At 34.3% G+C, this 21479-nt stretch overlaps 1 protein-coding gene across 13 annotated transcripts in view; it reads right to left on the reverse strand.

Annotated features, from left to right (window-relative positions):
* PPFIA2 (PTPRF interacting protein alpha 2) overlaps window positions 1-21479 on the reverse strand; it is a gene marked incomplete at both ends in the record, with an annotated part of 468557 nt that overhangs the window by 319601 nt on the left and 127477 nt on the right. For 6 of the 13 annotated variants that reach the window (XM_082667013.1, XM_082667023.1, XM_082667021.1 and 3 more), the window contains one exon: window positions 13736-13816. The exons of the other annotated variants lie outside the window; for them this stretch is intronic. In XM_082667013.1, the coding sequence (XP_082523139.1) occupies window positions 13736-13816 (81 nt within the window). Of the gene's footprint in view, window positions 1-13735; window positions 13817-21479 lie in introns of those variants that run through there. 13 annotated transcript variants of the gene reach the window in all.

The raw sequence follows: 21479 nt of genomic DNA on the forward strand, positions 1-21479 counted from the left end.
CAATTAGAATATAAGCTTCATGGTTCACTTGCTCATTGCTATATATTATCCTATTTATTATCTGTTTTGTCCCACCAGAATAAAAGCCTCATTTTTCACTTACTCACTAATTATCCAATGCATAGAATAGAACCAGGCACACAGTTTACTGTATGAGTCATTAAAAGTGTTTCCCATATCATTCAAATACATTTTTCTTTTGACTAACATACCATAATCAGTTTCTGTTGCTTGTAAAAGAGCATTAACTGAACTGTTTTTAAATGTATAAAATGCTTTCAAGTACATTTTCTCACATCAACCCTGAGAAATGTATTATTCTCATTACTTAAAAGTGAAGAAATTGAATCTTAGTGAAGTTTAATACTTTTTGCATATGCACATGTTTTAAGTTGCAGATATGAGACTCAAATCTATCTCACCTGCACCTTGCCTTTTGTACTCTGCCTCCTCTTGAAAATCCCCAATATAAAGGTTTCATTGAGCTATCACTGACAACTACCCACTTTCATGTTTTATCACCCCAATAGTCATAAACTCATTTTCTATATCCAACTGAAACTTCTTCTATTTTTATTCAGACTCATGTGTTCCTGCAGTTTTCTCACCACATATGTTGAACAATTACAGTGTATCAAATCAAAAGAACATTTCTTTTGAGTGGAAGAGATTATGTCTTTCTTCCATATTCCTTTCCCTGGGCTACGTAATGTCCACAATTTTTTCCATCTTTTCTTCAAAGATCTATTTTTCATTTAATAAATTATGTAGACAGCATTCCATATTAAAGATTTATCTTAAAATATGGTACCCTAACAGGCTATATTAAATGAAATTATATTAATGTAATGTGAAGAGTAAGGGCAATTTTCTAGATAATCTAGCCTGTGGCATGCTATATGTATGACTGTATGTAGAGCTTTCCCCACAAAGGCACAAACTCCGCTAACTTTTGTTTAGCTTATAAGTTATGACTGTACTCTTATCATTACTTACAATGTTTTATCTACTCATATTTCCCTAAATACATGTTGTATATTGCTATTTAATCTTTAATATTACATATAGGCAAAATATTTAAATAACTTTGATAATTACCTAATAGAGTAAACTATATTAATTTTTTTTCAGTTATAATATTTCATGAGGTTAAAAAATCTTTAAATTTATATTGTTAAAGAACATCTATTCATTCCACATATATTTTTGGAGAGCTTACTATGTGCCAGGCATGATGGAATGTTCTGGGAATCACTGTTAAATAAAATACATTTTCTTGGAACTTATGTCTATAACATCATATTATAGAAGCATTGAGTAAAGCGTAATTTTTCAGTGAGCTTTTATCCCCCTTTTAAAAAAAAAGTGAAATATAATTTCAATCAAAAATATTACTTCCTATGCAGTATTAGACTGAAGACTGACCCATGTTCAGACAGTTTAACCTTAATCTTGTTAGCACTTTGATTCTTTGTTTACTTGATTTTTTTTTTGCCACATTTACCAATATTTATTCCCATTCCAATTTCCATTTAGGGCGATGAACACAGAAACTCACTTTTTAAGACTGATCCAAAACTATGCTTCCATTCTTGGCTCCACTCTCATTGCCACTTGATGTCTATTATCCCAGACACAGCCTCTATCCCTTGATCCATTTTCACCTTTTATGTTTTATTTCTTGGAAAGCGAAGCATTCTTCTTTCCAAGGCCAATGTTGCAGCTCCTCCTTTAGCCTCACCCTTCTTGATTTCCCTAGCTTTCTCTACCCTCTATCAATACGTATGTTCAGGGTCAAAGAAAATATATAGCTTATTTCTTGCTATGTAAATGGTTTTTTGCTTTAAAAAAGAATAAATGTTGAATGTTTAAGATTTAGTAAAACAAATCAGTCATTGCTCTTTTCAGAATACCATGCTAGTTCAGGAACGATTCTATTCATGAAAGCCTCTTAGAAGAAGAAGTATTTCCTCTTCATGATCACCATCATCATAAGGTTGTATTTTTTTTAATTTTATTATTTTTCTTTATACAGCAAGTTCTTATTAGTTATCTATTTTATACATATTAGTGTATATATGTCAATCCCAATCTCCCAATTCATCACACCACCACCCCCACCCCACCCCACTTTCCCCCCTTGGCATCCATACGTTTGTTCTCTACATCTGTGTCTCAATTTCTGCCCTGCAAACCGGTTCATCTGTACCATTTTTCTAGATTCCACATATATGCGTTAATATACGATATTTGTTTTTCACTTTCTGACTTACTTCACTCTGTATGACAGTCTCTAGGTCCATCCACGTCTCTACAAATGACCCAATTTAATTCCTTTTTATGGCTGAGTAATATTCCATTGTATACATGTACCACATCCTCTTTATCCATTCATCTGTCGATGGGCGTTTAGGCTGATGCCATGACCTGGCTATTGTAAATAGTGCTGCAATGAACATTGGGATGCATGTGCCTTTTTGAATTATGGTTTTCTCTGGGTATATGCCCAGTAGTGGGATTGCTGGATCATATGGTAATTCTATTTTTAGTTTTTTAAGGAACTTCCATACTGTTCTCCATAGTGGCTGTATCAATTTACATTCCCACCAGCAGTGCAAGAGGGTTCCCTCTTCTCCACACCCTCTCCAGCATTTGTTGTTTGTAGATTTTCTGATGATGCCCATTCTAACTGGTGTGAGGTGATACCTCATTGTAGTTTTGATTTGCATTTCTCTAATAAGTAGTGATGTTGAGCAGCTTTTCATGTGCCCCTTGGCCATCTGTATGTCTTCTTTGGAGAGATGTCTGTTTAGGTCTTCTGCCCATTTTTTGATTGGGTTGTTTGTTTTTTTGATATTGAGCTGCATGAGCTGTTTATATATTTTGGAGATTAAGTCTTGTCCTTTGATTTGTTTACAAATAGTTTCTCCCATTCTGAGGGTTGTCTTTTCATCTTGTTTACCGTTTCCTTTGCTGTGCAAAAGCTTTGAAGTTTCATTAGGTCCCATTTGTTTATGTTTGTTTTTATTTCCATTTCTCTAGGAGGTGGGTCAAAAAAGATCTTCCTGTGATTTATGTCAATGAGTGTTCTGTCTATGTTTTCCTCTAAGAGTTTTATAGTGTCTGGTCTTACATTTAGGTCTTTAATCCATTTTGAGTTTATTTTTGTGTATGGTGTTAGGGATTGTTCTAATTGGATTCTTTTACATGTAGCTGTCTAGTTTTCCCAGCACCACTTATTGAAGACACTGTCTTTTCTCCATTGTATATCCTTGCCTCCTTTGTCATAGATTAGCTGACCATAGGTGCATGGGTTCATCTCTGGGCTTTCTATCCTGTTCCATTGATCTATATTTCTGTTTTTTTTTTAAGGTTAATTAATTTATTATTTATTTTTGGCTGCATTGGGTCTTTGTTGTGGTGCACGGGCTTCTCATTGCGGTGGCTTCTCTTGTTGCGGAGCACGGGCTCCAGGCACACAGGCTTCAGTAGTTGTGGCTTGCAGGCTTAGTTGCTACGCAGCATGTGGGATCCTCCCGGATCAGGGCTCAAACCCATGTCCCCTGCATTGGCAGGCGAGTTCTTAACCACTGCGCCACCAGGGAAGCCCCTATATTTCTGTTTTTGTGCCAGTGCCATATTGTCTTGATTACTTAGCTTTGTAGTATAATCTGAAGTCAGGGACATAAGGTTGTATTGAATGAGTGTCTCTACATGTACATGACACAACACGGACACAGAGAAAGTATAAGTAAAGACACAGAGGCCTGGTGTCTATACTATGTTTTGGAACTGCAAGAAGATACACGACACTGAATATCTGGGGAAAGCCCTGCAGGGGCAGAGGTCTGTCTAGGATGGTCCCACAGATCATGGCCCCTTGGCCAGTCATAGAACATGGCTGGTATACGATGGCCAAAAAATTTTTTTCATTTATATTTCTGTGATATAGTTATTTTGAAATTCTTTACTATTTTTTAAAAGTAATGTTCTTACTTGAAGTCTTTCTCAAAGACACACTTGAAATTAACTGATTCTTTTAGCACATCACTGTATTTTGCATGATTCTCTGTTCTAATATTTATTTTTACTTATTATGTATTGTAACATTTGCTCCTTGAAAATGTAGACCACGTCTAAAGCAATTTCTCTGAGTGTTTCTTGAATGAAAGAAATGTGTATGCAAATGTTTGAATTGCCTTGTATTATTGTTAAAATATTTGATTTTTTATGCATTAAATATTTTAACATCTAAACAAAATGATATTACAACATGATATACTTTAACAATGATTAAGTATAACTTTTCAAATATAGTGAGTTTATAATATTTTATGATAGCTTTTTTGTTTTAGGAGTTCAAAGAATGCTTTTTTTTTAGCATCTCGTAGGCCTACTGTAATTTCAAAGATGGATTATTTGAGAAAGAGAAGATTAATGATGTGCTTAATGAGAAAAACAAAAATACAAAATAAAAGGAAACAGTATGCTATGTAACAGTGTAACATTACATTGTAGTTCACAACTGTTGCTTTTGCATTGATTTTATTTGATAGAAAACAACAAATAAGTATGTCTTTTTTTGTGTATCTTCTGTATTTTTTCACCAACATAATTAAAATTGAGAATATTTAAGCTGTAAAAACTAGATTATGTTCATTTCTTCCTAATGACATTGCTCAGTTGTCCGTGTAACTTTGCCAACTTCTGTTTTGTGATATAACTTAGAGAATAATTTTGTGATGCTGTTTAAAAATGTTATACACTCCTTAACATTGTTAACATACTCAGCAATTCTTTGACCGTTCTGCTGCCAATAATAGTATCAAATCTGGTTGGCTCTAAATAAATTTAGTAATTACTCTAAATCTTTACATATTGTGTGGAGCACCCAGCATACAAAGTGAGCCACTCTCTTTTAATCTGTAGATATTTTGAATTATATCCTAAGTTAGCCAATTTCACAAACTGGTCATTTTAAATTTGCATCTGTATCTGTGCGAAACTTGAGATGGTAATAAAAGTCATAATGAAGATACAAGGTAAACATCAAAATGACTTTACCAAATACAATTGAAAAATACCAAAAATGTATTTATAAAAGGAATCCAAGTATACTTTCAAAGGGATACTTAAATCAATTCTCTGAAAGCTTATATTCTATAAGCACAAAAATATTTAATATAAAATTAAGATCTTGAAAAATTAATAAATATATTTTAATAAGATCCCTTAGCATATATATGAAGCACTTAAAGTATTTAAAGTGGTGAATATGTTTTCTTAGCACTAATTTTTTCCTAAATTTAAAATAAGCAAAAGGAAAAAAGATCATTTGTGGAATAAATTATGCTATTATTTAGAAAGTACATTAATCATTAAAACAACACTAGCTAATCTTGATTGAATGCCATCTTTATTGGAAGTAAATACTTTATATATTATTCTATAAATAATCAATTTAACATCATGATAACCTCATGACATGCTCTACTGTTTTCCAATAGACAGTCAAGGAAAGTGAAAAGAAAGAAATAATTTCACGTGCTTATAGCCAGACTCTAGTGAACGGTGGAAACTAGTTTTGGACCATGTGTTTAATTTCAAAAGGCATGCTCCAAACTATCATGCAATTTTATTTTTTGAGAATAATTCTTATTCTTTGTAAAATATTTTGAAAATATAAAAGAAAGAACCAACAGTGGAAAAGTTAACTGTGAACCAGAATTAAAAATAGATTTGGAATTAGAATTATTTAATTGGAATTGCATAAATTATAATAGTAATATCTATATGAACCTTTAAAGTCAAAGTATTTTCAGAGAACCAAATACTGTGCTATTATGACTGTTGGATAATATTCCAAGAGGCGACTAATACTTTTGAGCACAGAAAACTGGTATTTTGCTCACCATAGTTAAAGTCTGGCATAATGGGGATATTCAACAAGGTGTGTCAAATGATTTCAGAAATTAATATAGGAGGATTAATTTTAGCTAGCCTTCAATTTACACATGAATTCATTCATTCAAAAAACAGGTTCTGTCTATACGACAAGTATTAGTCTAGGTGTCAATAAACAAATATGAGTAGTTAAGTAAAACAAATTTCATGCTTTTCAGGAGTTCACAGACTAGTGGTGAAGAGAGATAAGTAAAAAATTAAATATGGTATAATAAATAATACAATAGACATATAACAAGTTACTTTGTGAAGGTGTTAAGGACAGGAGGATTTAACTTGAATTAAAGTTCAGGGACAATATTTGAGGGGGTTAAAAGGAAATGCTAGCTACCAAAACGCATTTACAAAATAAAGCAAAGACACACACAAAGAGGCAGGAGCACCTAAACTGAATTAGGTTCAGAGGTGATATTCAAGGAGAGGTGATTAGGAAAAAGCTTCCAAACTGTGTTTGCAAAATAAACCAAGCACACACACTCCAAGTGATAATAATTCTGGGTAAGTCAGCGGGTCCAAGGATTCCACGCCCAGCCCCACCCCCACCCCATTCTCCTCATTCTTTGCCAAGGTCATTTCATCCATTTCCATAGTTTTCCCTACTCTGTAAGCAGATGCCTCCCACATTTACATCTACTATTCAGGCAGACCTGCCTCCTCAGAGCCAAACCCGTTATTTCCAACTGTCTACTCAATCTGTCCAAACCCAAACTCAGTATATTGTTTAGCAAAGCTGCTCCTCCTCCATATTTCTCTCTCCCTCACTAGAGGTAATCTTGCCTTTTTCTCTCGTCTCCTATATTCAGTAAGTTAATGGATTCCTTTGAATCTATCTCTTAATGACTTTTCCTTTGTCCTTTATGCTCATACCCTTGCCTTCTCTAGTACGTTTTGCAGACCCCACTTGTGGTCGCTGCTGTTGTGACTGCTGCTCATTGAGCTCTTACTAACCACCAGGCACTGTGCTCTGTGCATTAAAAGCTTTATCTTAAGAGCCTCCTAATTAATTTCCCTACTTCCAATTTCCTTCCCCTGCAGACAATACTTGAAACATAAAGCTATGTTAGCTAGGTATAAGTGAAATATATTTGTGCACGCTATGCTGGGTATCTTACAACCATTTATGTATTCCTATGGAGAGGTCATTCTAGATCAGAATACATACCCCTTTTCAATTTGTAATTCAATTCAACACCTACTTACTAAATCAAGGCTGTGTGTTGGACACTGCTTGGTGCTAGTGATTTAACAATGAAAAAAAAGTACACAGTGCCTGTCCTCTTAGAATATATTGCCTAGCCAAATTCTATCAAGCACAAACCTCTGCAGATGGAAGACATATGATTTCCTATGGGGAGCTCAGGAGCTACTCATTGTTTCCTACAGTTGGTCTCACTGATATACAGAGCATTCTTATATTAATAAAAGTGCGTGTTTAGGGAAGATTTTCCCCCTCTATTTCCCTTTTTGCCTTTCAGCACAATTTGATTAGCAATTTGATTACTATAAAAACATATTTCCAACTAGAAGAAAACTGTGTTAATAAGGATTAAATGAGGAGATGTAACTGAATAAGAACCTCAAGTTTAAAAACCCAATGAGGCTGTAGTACAATGTTTTGAAGAAGTAGAGTTAAATTTCTATAAGTTTCTGAATTAATAGGTCAACAGGATTAGAAATTATATAGCTTGGAATACTTTTGCTGATGTATGTAATCATCAGCAATTTCAGAAGAAGACTATACAGAAAAGACTGTGGAATTTTGGGTTCCATAACCCCAGATTCAGACAGAAACTACGTTACGTATACCCTGCATTATTAACAACTACTTAAGTGCCTGTTTTGAGCATCAGTTTTTTTCATCTGTAAAGCAGGGAAATCATGACAATTCATCTAGATATTCATCTAGAAAACTACTGAATAGTTCTCTCTGTCCTATCAACCAGCCAAGGCACAATCCAATATTCTAACTAAACAGTAAATCGAAGCTTGTCATTCTTTGCTGAAAATCCTTGAATCCTAAATTCAAGTTCCTGAGGATCTGGACTTGACATTCAAACCTATTTTTTATATTCTGGAGTTTGCACATTGACTTTTAGCCATTTCCTTCTCCAGCTTACGTTCCAGTTATACTAAACTTTGCCTTTCCCAGACACCAATATGTACCTTTAAACATGTCAGTCAGCTTGCTTGAAATACCTGTTGTGTTAGCTCCACCAATCATAATCATAATCATGACTGCATACAGTTGGGCAACAGAGAAAAACCTCAGTTCTCTCACTAAGCTGGGGAAGTCTGCTTATATTACTCTGTAACCTTGGAGCCAAAGGGTCTGTCTTTCTTATCTCTATTAGGCTACTTTGCTTTCATTCTTCTTTTTTTAAAAAATACATAACATGTTCCAAGCATTCTGATAGATATTTCCAGTGCGTTTAAAAAATATCAACAGTGGGGCTTCCCTGGTGGCGCAGTGGTTGAGAATCTGCCTGCTAATGCAGGGGACACGGGTTCAAGCCCTGGTCTGGGAGGATCCCACATGCCGCAGAGCAACTGGGCCCGTGAGCCACAACTACTGAGCCTGCGCGTCTGGAGCCGCGTGATCCGCAACAAGAGAGGCCGCGATAGTGAGAGGCCCGTGCACTGCGATGAAGAGTGGCCCCCGCTTGCCAAAACTAGAGAAAGCCCTCGCACAGAAATGAAGATCCAACACAGCAAAAATAAATTAATTAATAAACTCCTACCCCAAACATCTTCAAAAAAAGAAAACCACAGCTTTAAAAATACATATATATCAACAGTAAGAAGTTATAATATGCTCCAAATAATAGAAAAATAATGGTATATTCCCAGGGAGAAAAAAATGATAGAATATAAAAAAAATCTGTTTTTTTTCCCTGAAAAGCCGGAATTACCTCAACCTCATATGATCACAAAGATATGGTGCCCCATCCTAATTATTAAGAATTTGAGTGAAATTCTTCATGCAATTGAGATTTCCAACTTGCCTATTAGTCTTCTATATATTTCAAGTAATAGTATCTGCTAAATGAAAAATTATATATTAATCAATTTTAAAGTTCTCTTGATAAAATATGAAATGCCCCCATTAATAAGGAATGGTAAAGTGGTATAAAGAAAAAAATCTCAAAAAGGTTTTGTCTAGCTGTAACAGAAATCTATTTTAAAAACAATAAAATTAAAGCTTTCCTGAGATCACTAATGTAACTCTTATCTATTTTGAAGACCCCAACACTGGTACACAAAGCTTAGTATTAAACACATTTACCTTTATATATCTTTAGATATTTCTCTAATAATATATGTCTCACCAACTGCTTATATAGTTAACACAAAAATAAGTTGTTGCTTATTGTGTTGAATTTTCATATTTTAATCACCTTCCAAATATATGTCTCTGCTTATTATACAGAGATATTTGCAGTATCCATTTGCTAGGGACACAGATTAATAAAATGCTCTCGGGGATTAAAACAAAGCATAATAAGGGAGGGATAACTTGGGAGATTGGGACTGACATAATATATACACTATATATAAAATAGACAACTAATAAGAACCTGCTGTATAGCACAGGGAACTCTACTCAATACTCTATAATCGCTTATAAGGGAAAAGAATCTAAAAAAAAAAAAGAGTGGATATATGTGTATGTATAACTGATTCACTTTGCTGTACACCTGAAACTAACACAACATTGTAAATCAACTATACTCCAATAAAAAAAAAGCATAATAACTGCTTCAGTAGTGGTATAAACAGGCAAATGATCAAAGGAAATATACTTAATACATCTTAATACATCATGCATGAAGCAGGTGAATGAGTGAAGGCTTCACGGGTAGGTGGCATTTGAGATGAGTCTTTAAGCAAAAACAATTTTCCAATGGGCAGGTTCACAGTGAAGAGGCAAAGAACAGAAGCATACAGACAAATTTCTGGGAAAGCAGGTAAATAAAGTAGTATGTTGCATGAGCTCCAGACCAGGAAGAGCTTTTATATGACAAGCTAAAGAAGTGAATTTTATCCTTTAAGGACAGGGGATACACAAAGTATTTTTTATTTTATTTTATTTTTTTTTGCGGTATGCGGGCCTCTCACTCCTGTGGCCTCTCCCGTTGCGGAGCACAGGCTCCGGACGCGCAGGCTCAGCGGCCATGGCTCACGGGCCCAGCTGCTCCGCGGCATGTGGGATCTTCCCAGACCGGGGCACGAACCCGTGTCCCCTGCATCGGCAGGCGGACTCTCAATCACTGCGCCACCAGGGAAGCCCCCATAAAGTATTTTAAACATGGAAATGGCAGATTAATGTGTTTCCATATTTTGTGACAAAGTGTCTTTCTCTTGTCTTCAGTGGATACCAGGGGGCAACAGTCAAAGACTTTTACACACGTTCTTGGCAGTTAATGTTATTAATACTAGGATGAAATGGCAAAGAAATGTATTCTAAGCAGAAATAATTGCTCTGTGGATTCAATAGATCAAAACTGCTCCCATCAGAAATATATTCCTTTGGTTTGAGGAAGTGGTTTACAAACCACTTTTGCTTTGTTTTTGATAGTAGTATACTGTTTGTTATTGTTGTAGTTCATGAAAGCTTGCATAAAGCTCCAATGAATAAAATAGGTAAATGTAGAATAAGAAAACATTAAGAACCTCAAAAGAATGTATTCCTCTTCCCTACTGTCTCTAGCAACTACTGACAAACTCCCAAGAAATCTTAGGACTGGGCAGACTTTGAAAATGTCTAGGTGAAGATACTTAATCTCTAGGAAATGAGGGGGTAGCGTGTTGCTCATCAATACCTCTGGGAGAATTAACAAATTAAGTCATGATTAGCTAATCTAGAAGTTTAGTAAAGCATTATTAAATGGTTTTGCTTGCAAAAATAGAGCTAAATGTGAAATGATGTTGGGACATCATTTTTTTTTTAACCTCTTTATTGGAGTATAATTGCTTTACAATCGTGTGTTAGTTTCTGCTTTATAACAAAGTGAATCAGTTATACATATACATATATCTCCATATCTCTTCCCTCTTGCGTCTCCCTCCCTCCCACCCTCCCTATCCCACCCCTCTAGGTGGTCACAAAGCACCGAGCTGTGGGACATCATTTTTATAGACATAAAATTTAAAAGAATTTTTACTGCATTCACATATATATATATATATATATAAAATATAATTTTGTTTGAAGGTAGGTTTCCCATTTGTACATATTTGAGCCCCATAAATTGACAGCTCTAATACATACAAATATTATAATTAATTTTAATTTTCGTCAATCAAAAATCATTCTAGGCAACTATACTCTAAAATTTGATTTTGGGTGATAAGTTATGCAAATTGGGTGTTGGCATCACCCAGGGTCTAAGAACCTCTGAATAGAAACATGCAGACACAATTATCTTCACGGAATATTGAAGTGAGGTCTCATTTATAAGGAAATTAATTTAAATCAAGTGTTAGTCTATACAAAATAGTATTTGCATGTGTGTGTAGAAGTATGAATGTATTTGGCTAAATTAAAATACAATGAAAAAGAAAGGCTTGTAATTAGAATATCCTTCAGCTTCTTATTTGTTGTCTTTTTACCTTTGAACCCTTCAGGTCAAATACATTCTATATCTTACTTTTAAAATTTAATATTGTACAATTTCAGCAAAAATGACAAGCTAGTTTAAACATTTGATGAGAAGATGGAACTGAAACTCAGTATCATTCATGCTAAGCTATCTTAAATGTTTTTGCATATGTTAACTCTTGTGCAAGAATAATTTTAAGAAAGTAAGCATTAAAATCTCAATTCCTTGATGCAGAATCATTTCAGAAATGCATTTATGCCATTCTATAATGAGAACCACTTTTGAAAATTTAACTAATCATTTCCACAAGATACATTTTTTGACGAACGGTTTGTTACTTTTACAGCATCTCATTTCTCATGACAGTATTTCAACCAAAGAAAGTATACCGCATTAAACAGGTTAATATATATATATATATAAGAAAAATAATTCTGTTTAATTCAGTCCTTCGAAAATAAAAGCAAAGAGTCAACTTTTAAAAACCTTTATATTCATGCTTTAAAAACCATCCTTCTTTCTTCCTTCTCTTCCACCAAAAGCAAAAACAAACAATAGCAACAAAAAGTTAAACACACATTGCCTGTTATCATGAATGTCAGGATCAAATACCATTTTCTGATTTTAAAACTGTAGGAGAACAGAGTTCATATTTGCCAACATTTCTATTTTATCTGAAATCCTAGTGTTTTTACATGAATTGTTATAACATCAACAAAAAAATAAGTGGTTAAAAATCATTCTAGTGTGTTTTCAAAGAAAAGCACCTGCCAGGAAATGTGTCAGCAAGATCTACTGAAAGAATTGTAAAAAGCCTGTGTCATGACTGAGCTATGGAATTCACTGACCCTTAAACTTTAAGAGACTGAAGCAGAATACCCAATGTCAAAAGCTGCCCCTAAGAGGCAGCTATGGGATATATTGTAAGGAGTGTTTATATCTCAGTGTATGGAGAAGAAAAAAGTAATAATTCTGTAGAGCAGCCCTGGGGCAATTGCATTCTGAGTCACTGCCACAATAAGCTGATCGCCACTGGGAAGTAAATATATTCTGTAACAGCACAGACTTGCGCTACCAGTAGACATCAGTGTAAGGCAGGAGAGGCGACAGAATTAAAAACAGAAGTATAAGAAGGGGGGGAGAGAGTAATTATAGCTACTGCTATAGTTTGCAAAGGCAAGAGACTTTAATCAATCAGATGTGCATTTATTCAGAGCCCCCTTTCAAAAGAATTCATGCTGCTTATACTATATTAATTCTCTAGGTCTTTACACTTATTTTTTCAGTGCATTATAACTATATAGCTAATATAATTAAATGTTAGGCTGTTTATATTCCCATAGTGTAAAATATACGAAGAGAAGAGTTTCATTTTTCCTTTTAATCTAATGATGATATGACTGAATTGCAAAGTAATCCTTAGTACTGAAAAATGCAATTTGAGGATAAAAATGAAGTAGAATATGATTTACTTTAGACAACCATTTTCTAGACTGATGACTGATTTATTCACAGTCAGTTGAAATATATTTAGTAGGTAACAGCTTTGTAACTCATATTTACATTTATATTGTAAATTATTTTGACTTTTTGATAACACAAAATCTTCCATCTTAATGAGTTTCTACTTTATCTCAAATTGAAAAGCATACTAAACCTGGTACTTAAGCTACTGTATTATTGACTGTATATTGCACACATAACAAAATTAAATAACAGGAGTTATGTTAAGCTATGTATATGAAATACAAAACATTTTTCTAAGCCCAGAGAACATAGTTTGCAAAGTTCCCTAAAATGTCTTTTAATTCTACCCTTTCTGTGATATATCAGGGAAGTAACTCTGTAATTTTCACCATATTACATCCATAAATAACAACTTCAGGAGAATAACTCATAAACTCTCAAAAGATGATACTGTAGCAGATTTAAGAATCCTTGTGAAAATTAAGGGTTCACTATTATTTTGCTTGAACTCACAGAGAATCCTAACGCCATCTCATCTCCATATAAAAAAAAAACAGATTAAACTGACATGCACATTATCTATCTCTTACATCCCCTTTAATACTTTCACACTTTGCAGTTTTCCTTCCCTTACTTTTCTCTTTATTAAAAGTTTGACTATATATTAACTTCCTAAGTAGTGAAGCCATTTAAAGCACACTTACTTGAAAAGTGTAAAACCGGGTCCCATTAGGAGGATGCACTTTAGGGGAGCCAGAAACGGTGTTCATATCCGAGAAAATCATTTCTGATCAGAGAGACAATATAATCCACAAGGAGCTAGAGATGCAGAGCAGAGAGCTTAGCGTACAGATAAATCCGTGCATGCATTGAGGGAGGCTAGAGGGTAAAATGAAATCTGCCCCATCCTTCTTAGATACACAGTGATAGCATTTTGAATCTTTCTCCTACATTTGAAATCTAAGCTGAAAGGTCATCGGCTACTGACCTTTTGTGCAGCTAGTTCTTTAGAACATACAATGTTTAAAAAAAAAATTTAAACACCGAAGGAAAAAAAGCAAGAACCAACAATAAATGGAGCTTGTGCAGAATCTGGCAGTGCTGTGGACCTGCCCATCTGTTCTCAGTGATAATCACCTCCCTCCACCACAGTCTAGCAGAGTGATTATGCTAAATATCCTGGTTAACCAATAACATACAGTTTCATTTCAGGGAAGCATGCACAGTGTAATTCAGAGGACCTCTTCTGACTAACCTGAAGCATGCTTCCTATACTGTTTAAAACTGTATCTAGTAACAAATTATTATTTCATCATGATTATTTCTGTATGTTTCTAAATCTCTTTGTTAATCCCAGTCTGTTCAACGAGATTTTAAATTTTAAAGCCTTTTTTTTTTTTTTTAATGAACAGTTCTTTTTAAAATGTATAGATCAAGTCATATTTTAGCTGGCTAGGACAGGGGCAAGGCATATAATTCAGTAAGGCTATATAATACTAGGCACTTTATCAAATAAAATGCTTCAATTATTTTTACTTTTCTAAACTCTTAAAGAACATCATGAATATGAATGTAATCATTGTTTTCTTATTTCCCCCACATTAACTCAAAAAATTGTTTCACAATTAATGCTTTAAAAAGTATCATACATGTGTTTTAAATAATTACAACTTTAACTCATGTATATAGAAGGCAATTAATAAAACATATTTTAGATACATGAAAATTTTTGACCCAAGATCTAAAAATATTGATTACAAATATTTAGGCTGTGTTGCAATGCATGTTCATTTTTCTATGTCTTTTCACACAGATTATTCAGTCTGTATAAAAGATCATATTCAGACGACTTTACACTTTTTAGAGGTAAAAATAAATGTTCCATTTACACATCATTCAAAGGTGGAGACTTCAGGAGGACAGAGACTAGAATGAACCAAAAGTGGTGTCTTTGTGAACGTATCTAAGATAACATAGTTATTTACAATCAAGAACCAGGAACCACCTCCTTTGAACCTGAAGACTATAAAAGTAATATGATGGTGATGAGCTCTTAAAACTTAAATTATTATTCATTTTTACTTTTGATTGTCTAGTCATGATTCAAATTTATAATATCAATGGGGAAGAAGTAGAAAAAATTTTCATTTCCTTAGATGGGATTCCTATATTATGGTAAATTATGTAAGTAGGTAATTGTTTACTTAGCAAGCTGCTAAATAAATCAGAAGATAACTTGTTAAATAAGTGTTCAATTGGGGGATAATTTTAGATTTATAGAAAAGTTGCAAAGATAGTATGAAGAGTTCCCATATATCCCTTACCCAATTTATGTAATTGTTAACATCTTACATTTCTATGGTACATTTGTTAAAACTAATAAACTGATAAGGTACATTACTATTCACTAAACTAGGCTTTGCTTGGATTTCACTAGTCTTTTCATTAATGTCCCTTTTCTATCCTAGGTTCTAATCTACGGTACCACATTTATTTAGTTTCTATGGTTCCCTAGTTTCCTCTGGGCTGTGACAGCTTCTTAGCTTTTCCTTGTTTTTCATGATCTTGATAGTCTCTAGAAGACTATCAAGAATTTCTGGTCAAGTATTCTGTAGGATATCTCCTGATCTGATGCTTATATTATTTTGTCTGATGTTTTCCTCAAGATTAAACTAGGGTTATGGGTTTTGGAAAAGAATACCACAGGGGTGAAGTGACTTTCTCATCACCTCATATTAATGAAGTGACCTCATCACATCATACTGGGTGTACATGATATCCACATATTACTAGCGATGTTAACCTTCATCACTTGGTTAAAGTAATATTTGTTAGGTTTTTCAACTGTAAAGTTACTATTTTTCCCTTTCCATACTCTGTTCTTTGGAAGTTAGTCATTAGCATGCTCTCAAAGAAGTGATAGGGAGGGGTGAAATTGAGCTTTACCTCCTGGAGGTGGGAGTAGGTACATATGTTACACGGAATTCTTCTGTACAGAAGATTTGCTTCTCTCATCCGATTATTTTTTCGATCATTTATTTATATTGGCATGGACTCAGGTATATTTATTTTATACTTTGGGTTATAATACCATTTATTTGATGCTTAAATTGTCCCAGCATTGGCCACTGGGAGATCCTTCAGGGTGGATCCTGTTACCCTTTGATGTGCTCCCATCCTTTTTTTCTTTAAGCACAAATAATTATTTTTAAAAAATGTTTTTTCCTGTATAAAGTATGTATTATTTGCTAAAATGATTAGTCTCCTTAACTATAACTCTAATTATCACTGCAAGTTTACTTGAAAAGTCATGTTTTCCATTATTATTTTAATTGGCCATATTATTTTGTTTTTCAAATTAATCATTTTTACCCTTCTGATTTCTTAGCCCACATGGGGTTTATTCCATTGATTCTCAAATAAAGTAACTATATACACATATTAGCTGTGGTTATCAGTGATGTATATATAAATTTTTGGTTCTTCCCCCTTGAAATTAATGTTGGGATCATAATTCCTCTTATGGTGGGTGGGACCATGTAACTCATACTCTCAAGAGTTGTGAGTGGAAAAAATGTCTCAAAAACAAACCTGAAGCTTCTTGGGAACCCAGGATTTAAAGGAAAAATTTGTTTGCCAAGTAGATTATTATGGTACAACTATAACCCCCATTTACTTTTATGCTTACGTGTAAGTTGGTTCTGGTATAATTTAGATCAAATGACTCACTATATTTCTTATTATTATTGTAGAATAGACAATAAATCAAATATTTCTGGTATAATATCACATATTCCTGGAATAATCTCATATATTTGCTGAATTTGCATAATCCAGCAAACTATATAAGCTAGGAAATCTGAAATATTTGGTCAATAAGAATATATGTTCTTTCTTTTTCATATTTCTTTTGTGGAGAGGGGAGGAAAGCAGTATGAATTAATGTTGAAAGAATGAGGAAGGAGAAATAGTGTTAATACATAATTATTTTAAGCATACTGCTTTATTCTAAATGTCACTGAAATTGCCAAAGTATATATTCTTCCCCAAACTTTTCTTTTTTCTATGTAGGCTATTTATGATAATAACATTATTTCATTGTTCTGAAGGTCTATTTGGAGACAACTCAACTTTCTCTCTCTGCCTAGTAGCAATAATAAAAGTGGTGCCCAGTTCTGAAAATTGCTAGGATACAGAATCCTACCTTATCCATTTTGGTTATAGATGCCTGGTACTGTTTCCAGATGCTAGGGGCATACCTATAAAAGACACAATATCTGTGCTCAAGGAACTTTAAATTTGGTGGGAGAAACATCATTTAGTAAGAGACAGTTAACTAGCAAGACAACTGAAATGCAGTTTAATTAATACGGCTGACTTAACCTAAAGGAGACTAAGTGAGGTCATTTGAAAAGCATCTCATTCAAGGGATGTATCAGAGTGACCCTCGCCAAAATAGGAGGTTGAAGTCTTTCCAAAGAGAAGTATCCATGTGTGAAAAGATATGAGATGGCATAGAAATAGAACAGTTGGGAAAATATGGCTGAAAACATTTCAGGGCATAAGAAGTAAGTCCGCTAGGTGTGTGTTTGTTTTCATATAGAAACATTTGCTCAAGTGAAATTAGTAAAGAGACAGTCTATGAACACCCTATTCCTATGAAATCAAGTAAAATTAGAACATACTTGTCTTCTAAAATTATATGAGGGCTTCCCTGGTGGCGCAGTGGTTACGAATCCGCCTGCCAATGGAAGGGACACAGATTCGAGTCCTGGTCCAGGAAGATCCCACATGCCGTGCAGCTACTAAGCCCCTGAACCACAACTACTGAGCCTGCGCTCTAGAGCCTGTGAGCCACAACTACTGAGCCCACATGCCACAACTACTGAAGCCCGCATGCCTACAGCCTGTGCTCTGCAACAAGAGAAGCCACCACAATGAGAAGCCTGCGCACCGCAACGAAGAGTAGCCCCTGCTTGCCGCAACTAGAGAAAAGCCTGCGCACAGCAACGAAGACCCAAAGCAGCCAAAAATAAAATAAATTAAAAAATAAAATAAAAAATAAAAATTTATGAAATGTAGAGGCATATTCTCATACTTTTGGTTAGCTTTCCAAATAGCTTTCCAGGATGGCTGTGGCTTGTCAAGAAATTTCATACTTAGTTTAATTGTCTCTGATTTAAAATAAGATTATTTTAATTATTAACTTAAAAGTAAAGAAAGTACAGTATTACTATGTAAAACAAAATGTAACGTGCTGATGGTAGCAACTGGTTTTCAGCCAATGTTTGACACATGATGGGTAAATAACATGTCTGTTTCAATTGTTACACACAAACCACTCCCTAAAATCTCTCAAGATATATCTTTCACCAACAGAAGTAAATTAACGATATTAACTCTAGAAGGTTTAATGCCAGCTATCTCAAGCACTTGAATTTTTACAGAAAATAATTGAAAATGAAAAAGCAAAAGGATAACTAAATTACACTTTTTAAAAAAGTGGGTAAAATAAAAGTCTTCAAGCCAGACACTTGTTTTTAATAGACTTACAGAGAAGATTCCCAGAAGTCATATAATATACCCTTCTGCCTCTGGGAATAATTACTCTTAAGCCTTCTGAAACGTATGTTATCAGTTTGGTTTTATAAAAAGTTCAAAAATACTTTATTTTTTTCTTAAATTCCATATATATGTGCCAGCATACGGTATTTGTCTTTCTCTTTCTGACTTACTTCACTCTGTATGACAGACTCTAGGTCTATCCACCTCATTACAAATAGCTCAATTTCGTTTCTTTTTATGACTGAGTAATATTCCATTGTGTATATGTGCCACATCTTCTTTATCCATTCATCCGATGATGGACACTTAGGTTGTTTCCATCTCCTGGCTATTGTAAATAGAGCTGCAATGAACATTGTGGTATATGACTCTTTTTGAATTATGGTTTTCTCAGGGTATATGCCCAGTAGTGGGATTGCTAGGTCATATGGTAGTTCTATTTGTAGTTTTTTAAGGAACCTCCATACTGTTCTCCCTAGTGGCTGTATCAATTCACATTCCCACCAGCAGTGTAAGAGTGTTCCCTTTTCTCCACACCCTCTCCAGCAATTATTGTTTCTAGATTTTTTGATGATGGCCATTCTGACTGGTGTGAGATGATACCTCATTGTAGTTTTGATTGACCACCTAGAGCGGTGGGATAGGGAGGGTGGGAGGGAGGGAGACGCAAGAGGGAAGAGATATGGGAACATATGTATATGTATAACTGATTCACTTTGTTATAAAGCAGAAACAAACACACCATTGTAAAGCAATTATACTCCAGTAAAGATGTAAAAAAAAAAATACGTTAGAGCTACTATTTCATATCCTGTCAGGAAGATTAAGCACAAACATTTTTATATCCCTTCAACATAATTTTTTTTCAACAAATAACTGTTAGACATATTCTGCTTCAAGACAAGCAATTCAATATAGCTTTTCTTTCATTCATTTATAGGTATTGGATAACAAGCTGAAAAATTTGCTACAATCATAAGAATTTGGGGAGTTAAAGGAATACACTGAAAAGGGCTTCTCATTTGCTGTTAGTTTCCAATAAATGCTCAGGGGGAAAGTGCCATACTGGATGAAGAACAGGAGAGAGAGTGCAGAAGAAGGAAGAAGAGGAAGAAAGACGGGGAGGAGGTGGAAGAGGAAAGGAGAAAGGAGAGATATCAATACAATTTTCATCACAGCATTATAACAAAGAATTTTATAGCCAAGCATCCAGTTAGAAGTCATGCCAGATGGAGTGAAATTTACAGCCCAGATGGGAAATACATCCTAGTGAATCCATATGGATGACATATGGAAGATAATTAAGTATATATTGCTATCTATCTATCTACCTATCTATCTATCATGTATCTATCAATCATCTATTTATCTATCTAAATATATATTCATAATTATGCACCTTTATCTATATCTGTATCCTTGTATTTATATCATGAAGTTTTCAGGACGCAGCAAAGATGACCCTGTACAGATAGCCAAAACTTTTACATCCTGCTTCTGAGTTTCCTACTTTCTGATACAGCTGGCTGTGCACAAGTTTGTAAGGTTGGTTCATTCATTCACTCACTCATTGATTCAACAAATCTTTATTGAAGGGAGAGGATGTACCAGACCCCTATTACAGTTAGAACAGAAATGAAAGGCAGGTGAACTGAGGGGAAACAGCATTTTGTACCATGCCAATGAGATGCTCAACGTAACAGGTGTCATCAAGTCTAGCAATGAGATCTTGCATTAAAGTATTTCAATTAAAAAAAATCTTCTAATGCCTCAGAGACTTTTTGCCAAGTTCAAGAATTTTTTTTAGCTAGTTAACCATTCACTGAGGGTGTCCCAAATAAAGACAATTCTTAGTATCCCTCAAGATTTGTGACCATGTAGACCAAGAAAAAAAAATCAAGCATATGGAAATTGAAATTGACAAGCTTCCATTTATAGCAAAACAAAAATATTAAATTTGGCTTGAATCCATATCTTGATAATAATGTGTTATATTTTTACATTATCTCATAAAGTTTTATATATGTATCTATATATGTATGTATATACATATATTGTGTAAATTATACACACATGTACATATATACACACAGATATGTGTATATACATTACACCTGTGTACACATACATACACATACATACCTGCACGTATACTGTCTTCAGAACTCAACTTAGAAAAATTTTAAATGCTATCTTGTTTTCATATTTTTTGTTCTCTTTCACTCTGGTTTCTCTTGAACCACATTATTTTTATTTTTTTTTTTTTTTGCGGTACGCGGGCCTCTCACTGCTGTGGCCTCTCCCATTGCGGAGCACAGGCTCCGGACGCGCAGGCTCAGTGGCCACGGCTCACGGGCCTAGCCGCTCCGCGGCATGATGGGATCTTCCCGGACTAGGGCACGAACCCGTGTCTCCTGCATCGGCAGGCGGACTCTCAACCACTGTGCCACCAGGGAAGCCCTCTTGAACCACATTTTTCACAAACGTTTACATGTATTATGATGGTAGCCTATGAATATTTTTATGCTTAAATTACAAATATTAATTGTATGAAATTCAGCATTGAGTTTTTTTGTTTTGTTTGGCCCTTTAGCAGAAAAAATATTAATTGATTAGAACTCTAAATTCTACAAGTCAATAATTTCATTACATTATGTTAAGTTTATTACATGTTCTGAAATATATGTCATTAGTCTGATTTTATAGAAATCACATTAAAGTTTTATGATAGGATGCTATTTCCTCATCTACCACTCTGGATACCAGATGCCCACATAGCTCAGGTTTTTATAATGATATCTGAAAAAGTTTCAGAGCTCTGACTTTATACACATGAAAAGAGTTAGTAGAGAAGTAGGAGGTCCATTCTATGGCATGATAACT

The sequence above is a fragment of the Grampus griseus genome (genome assembly GCF_964374135.1).
Source record: "Grampus griseus genome assembly, chromosome: 11".
NCBI lineage: Eukaryota > Metazoa > Chordata > Mammalia > Artiodactyla > Delphinidae > Grampus > Grampus griseus.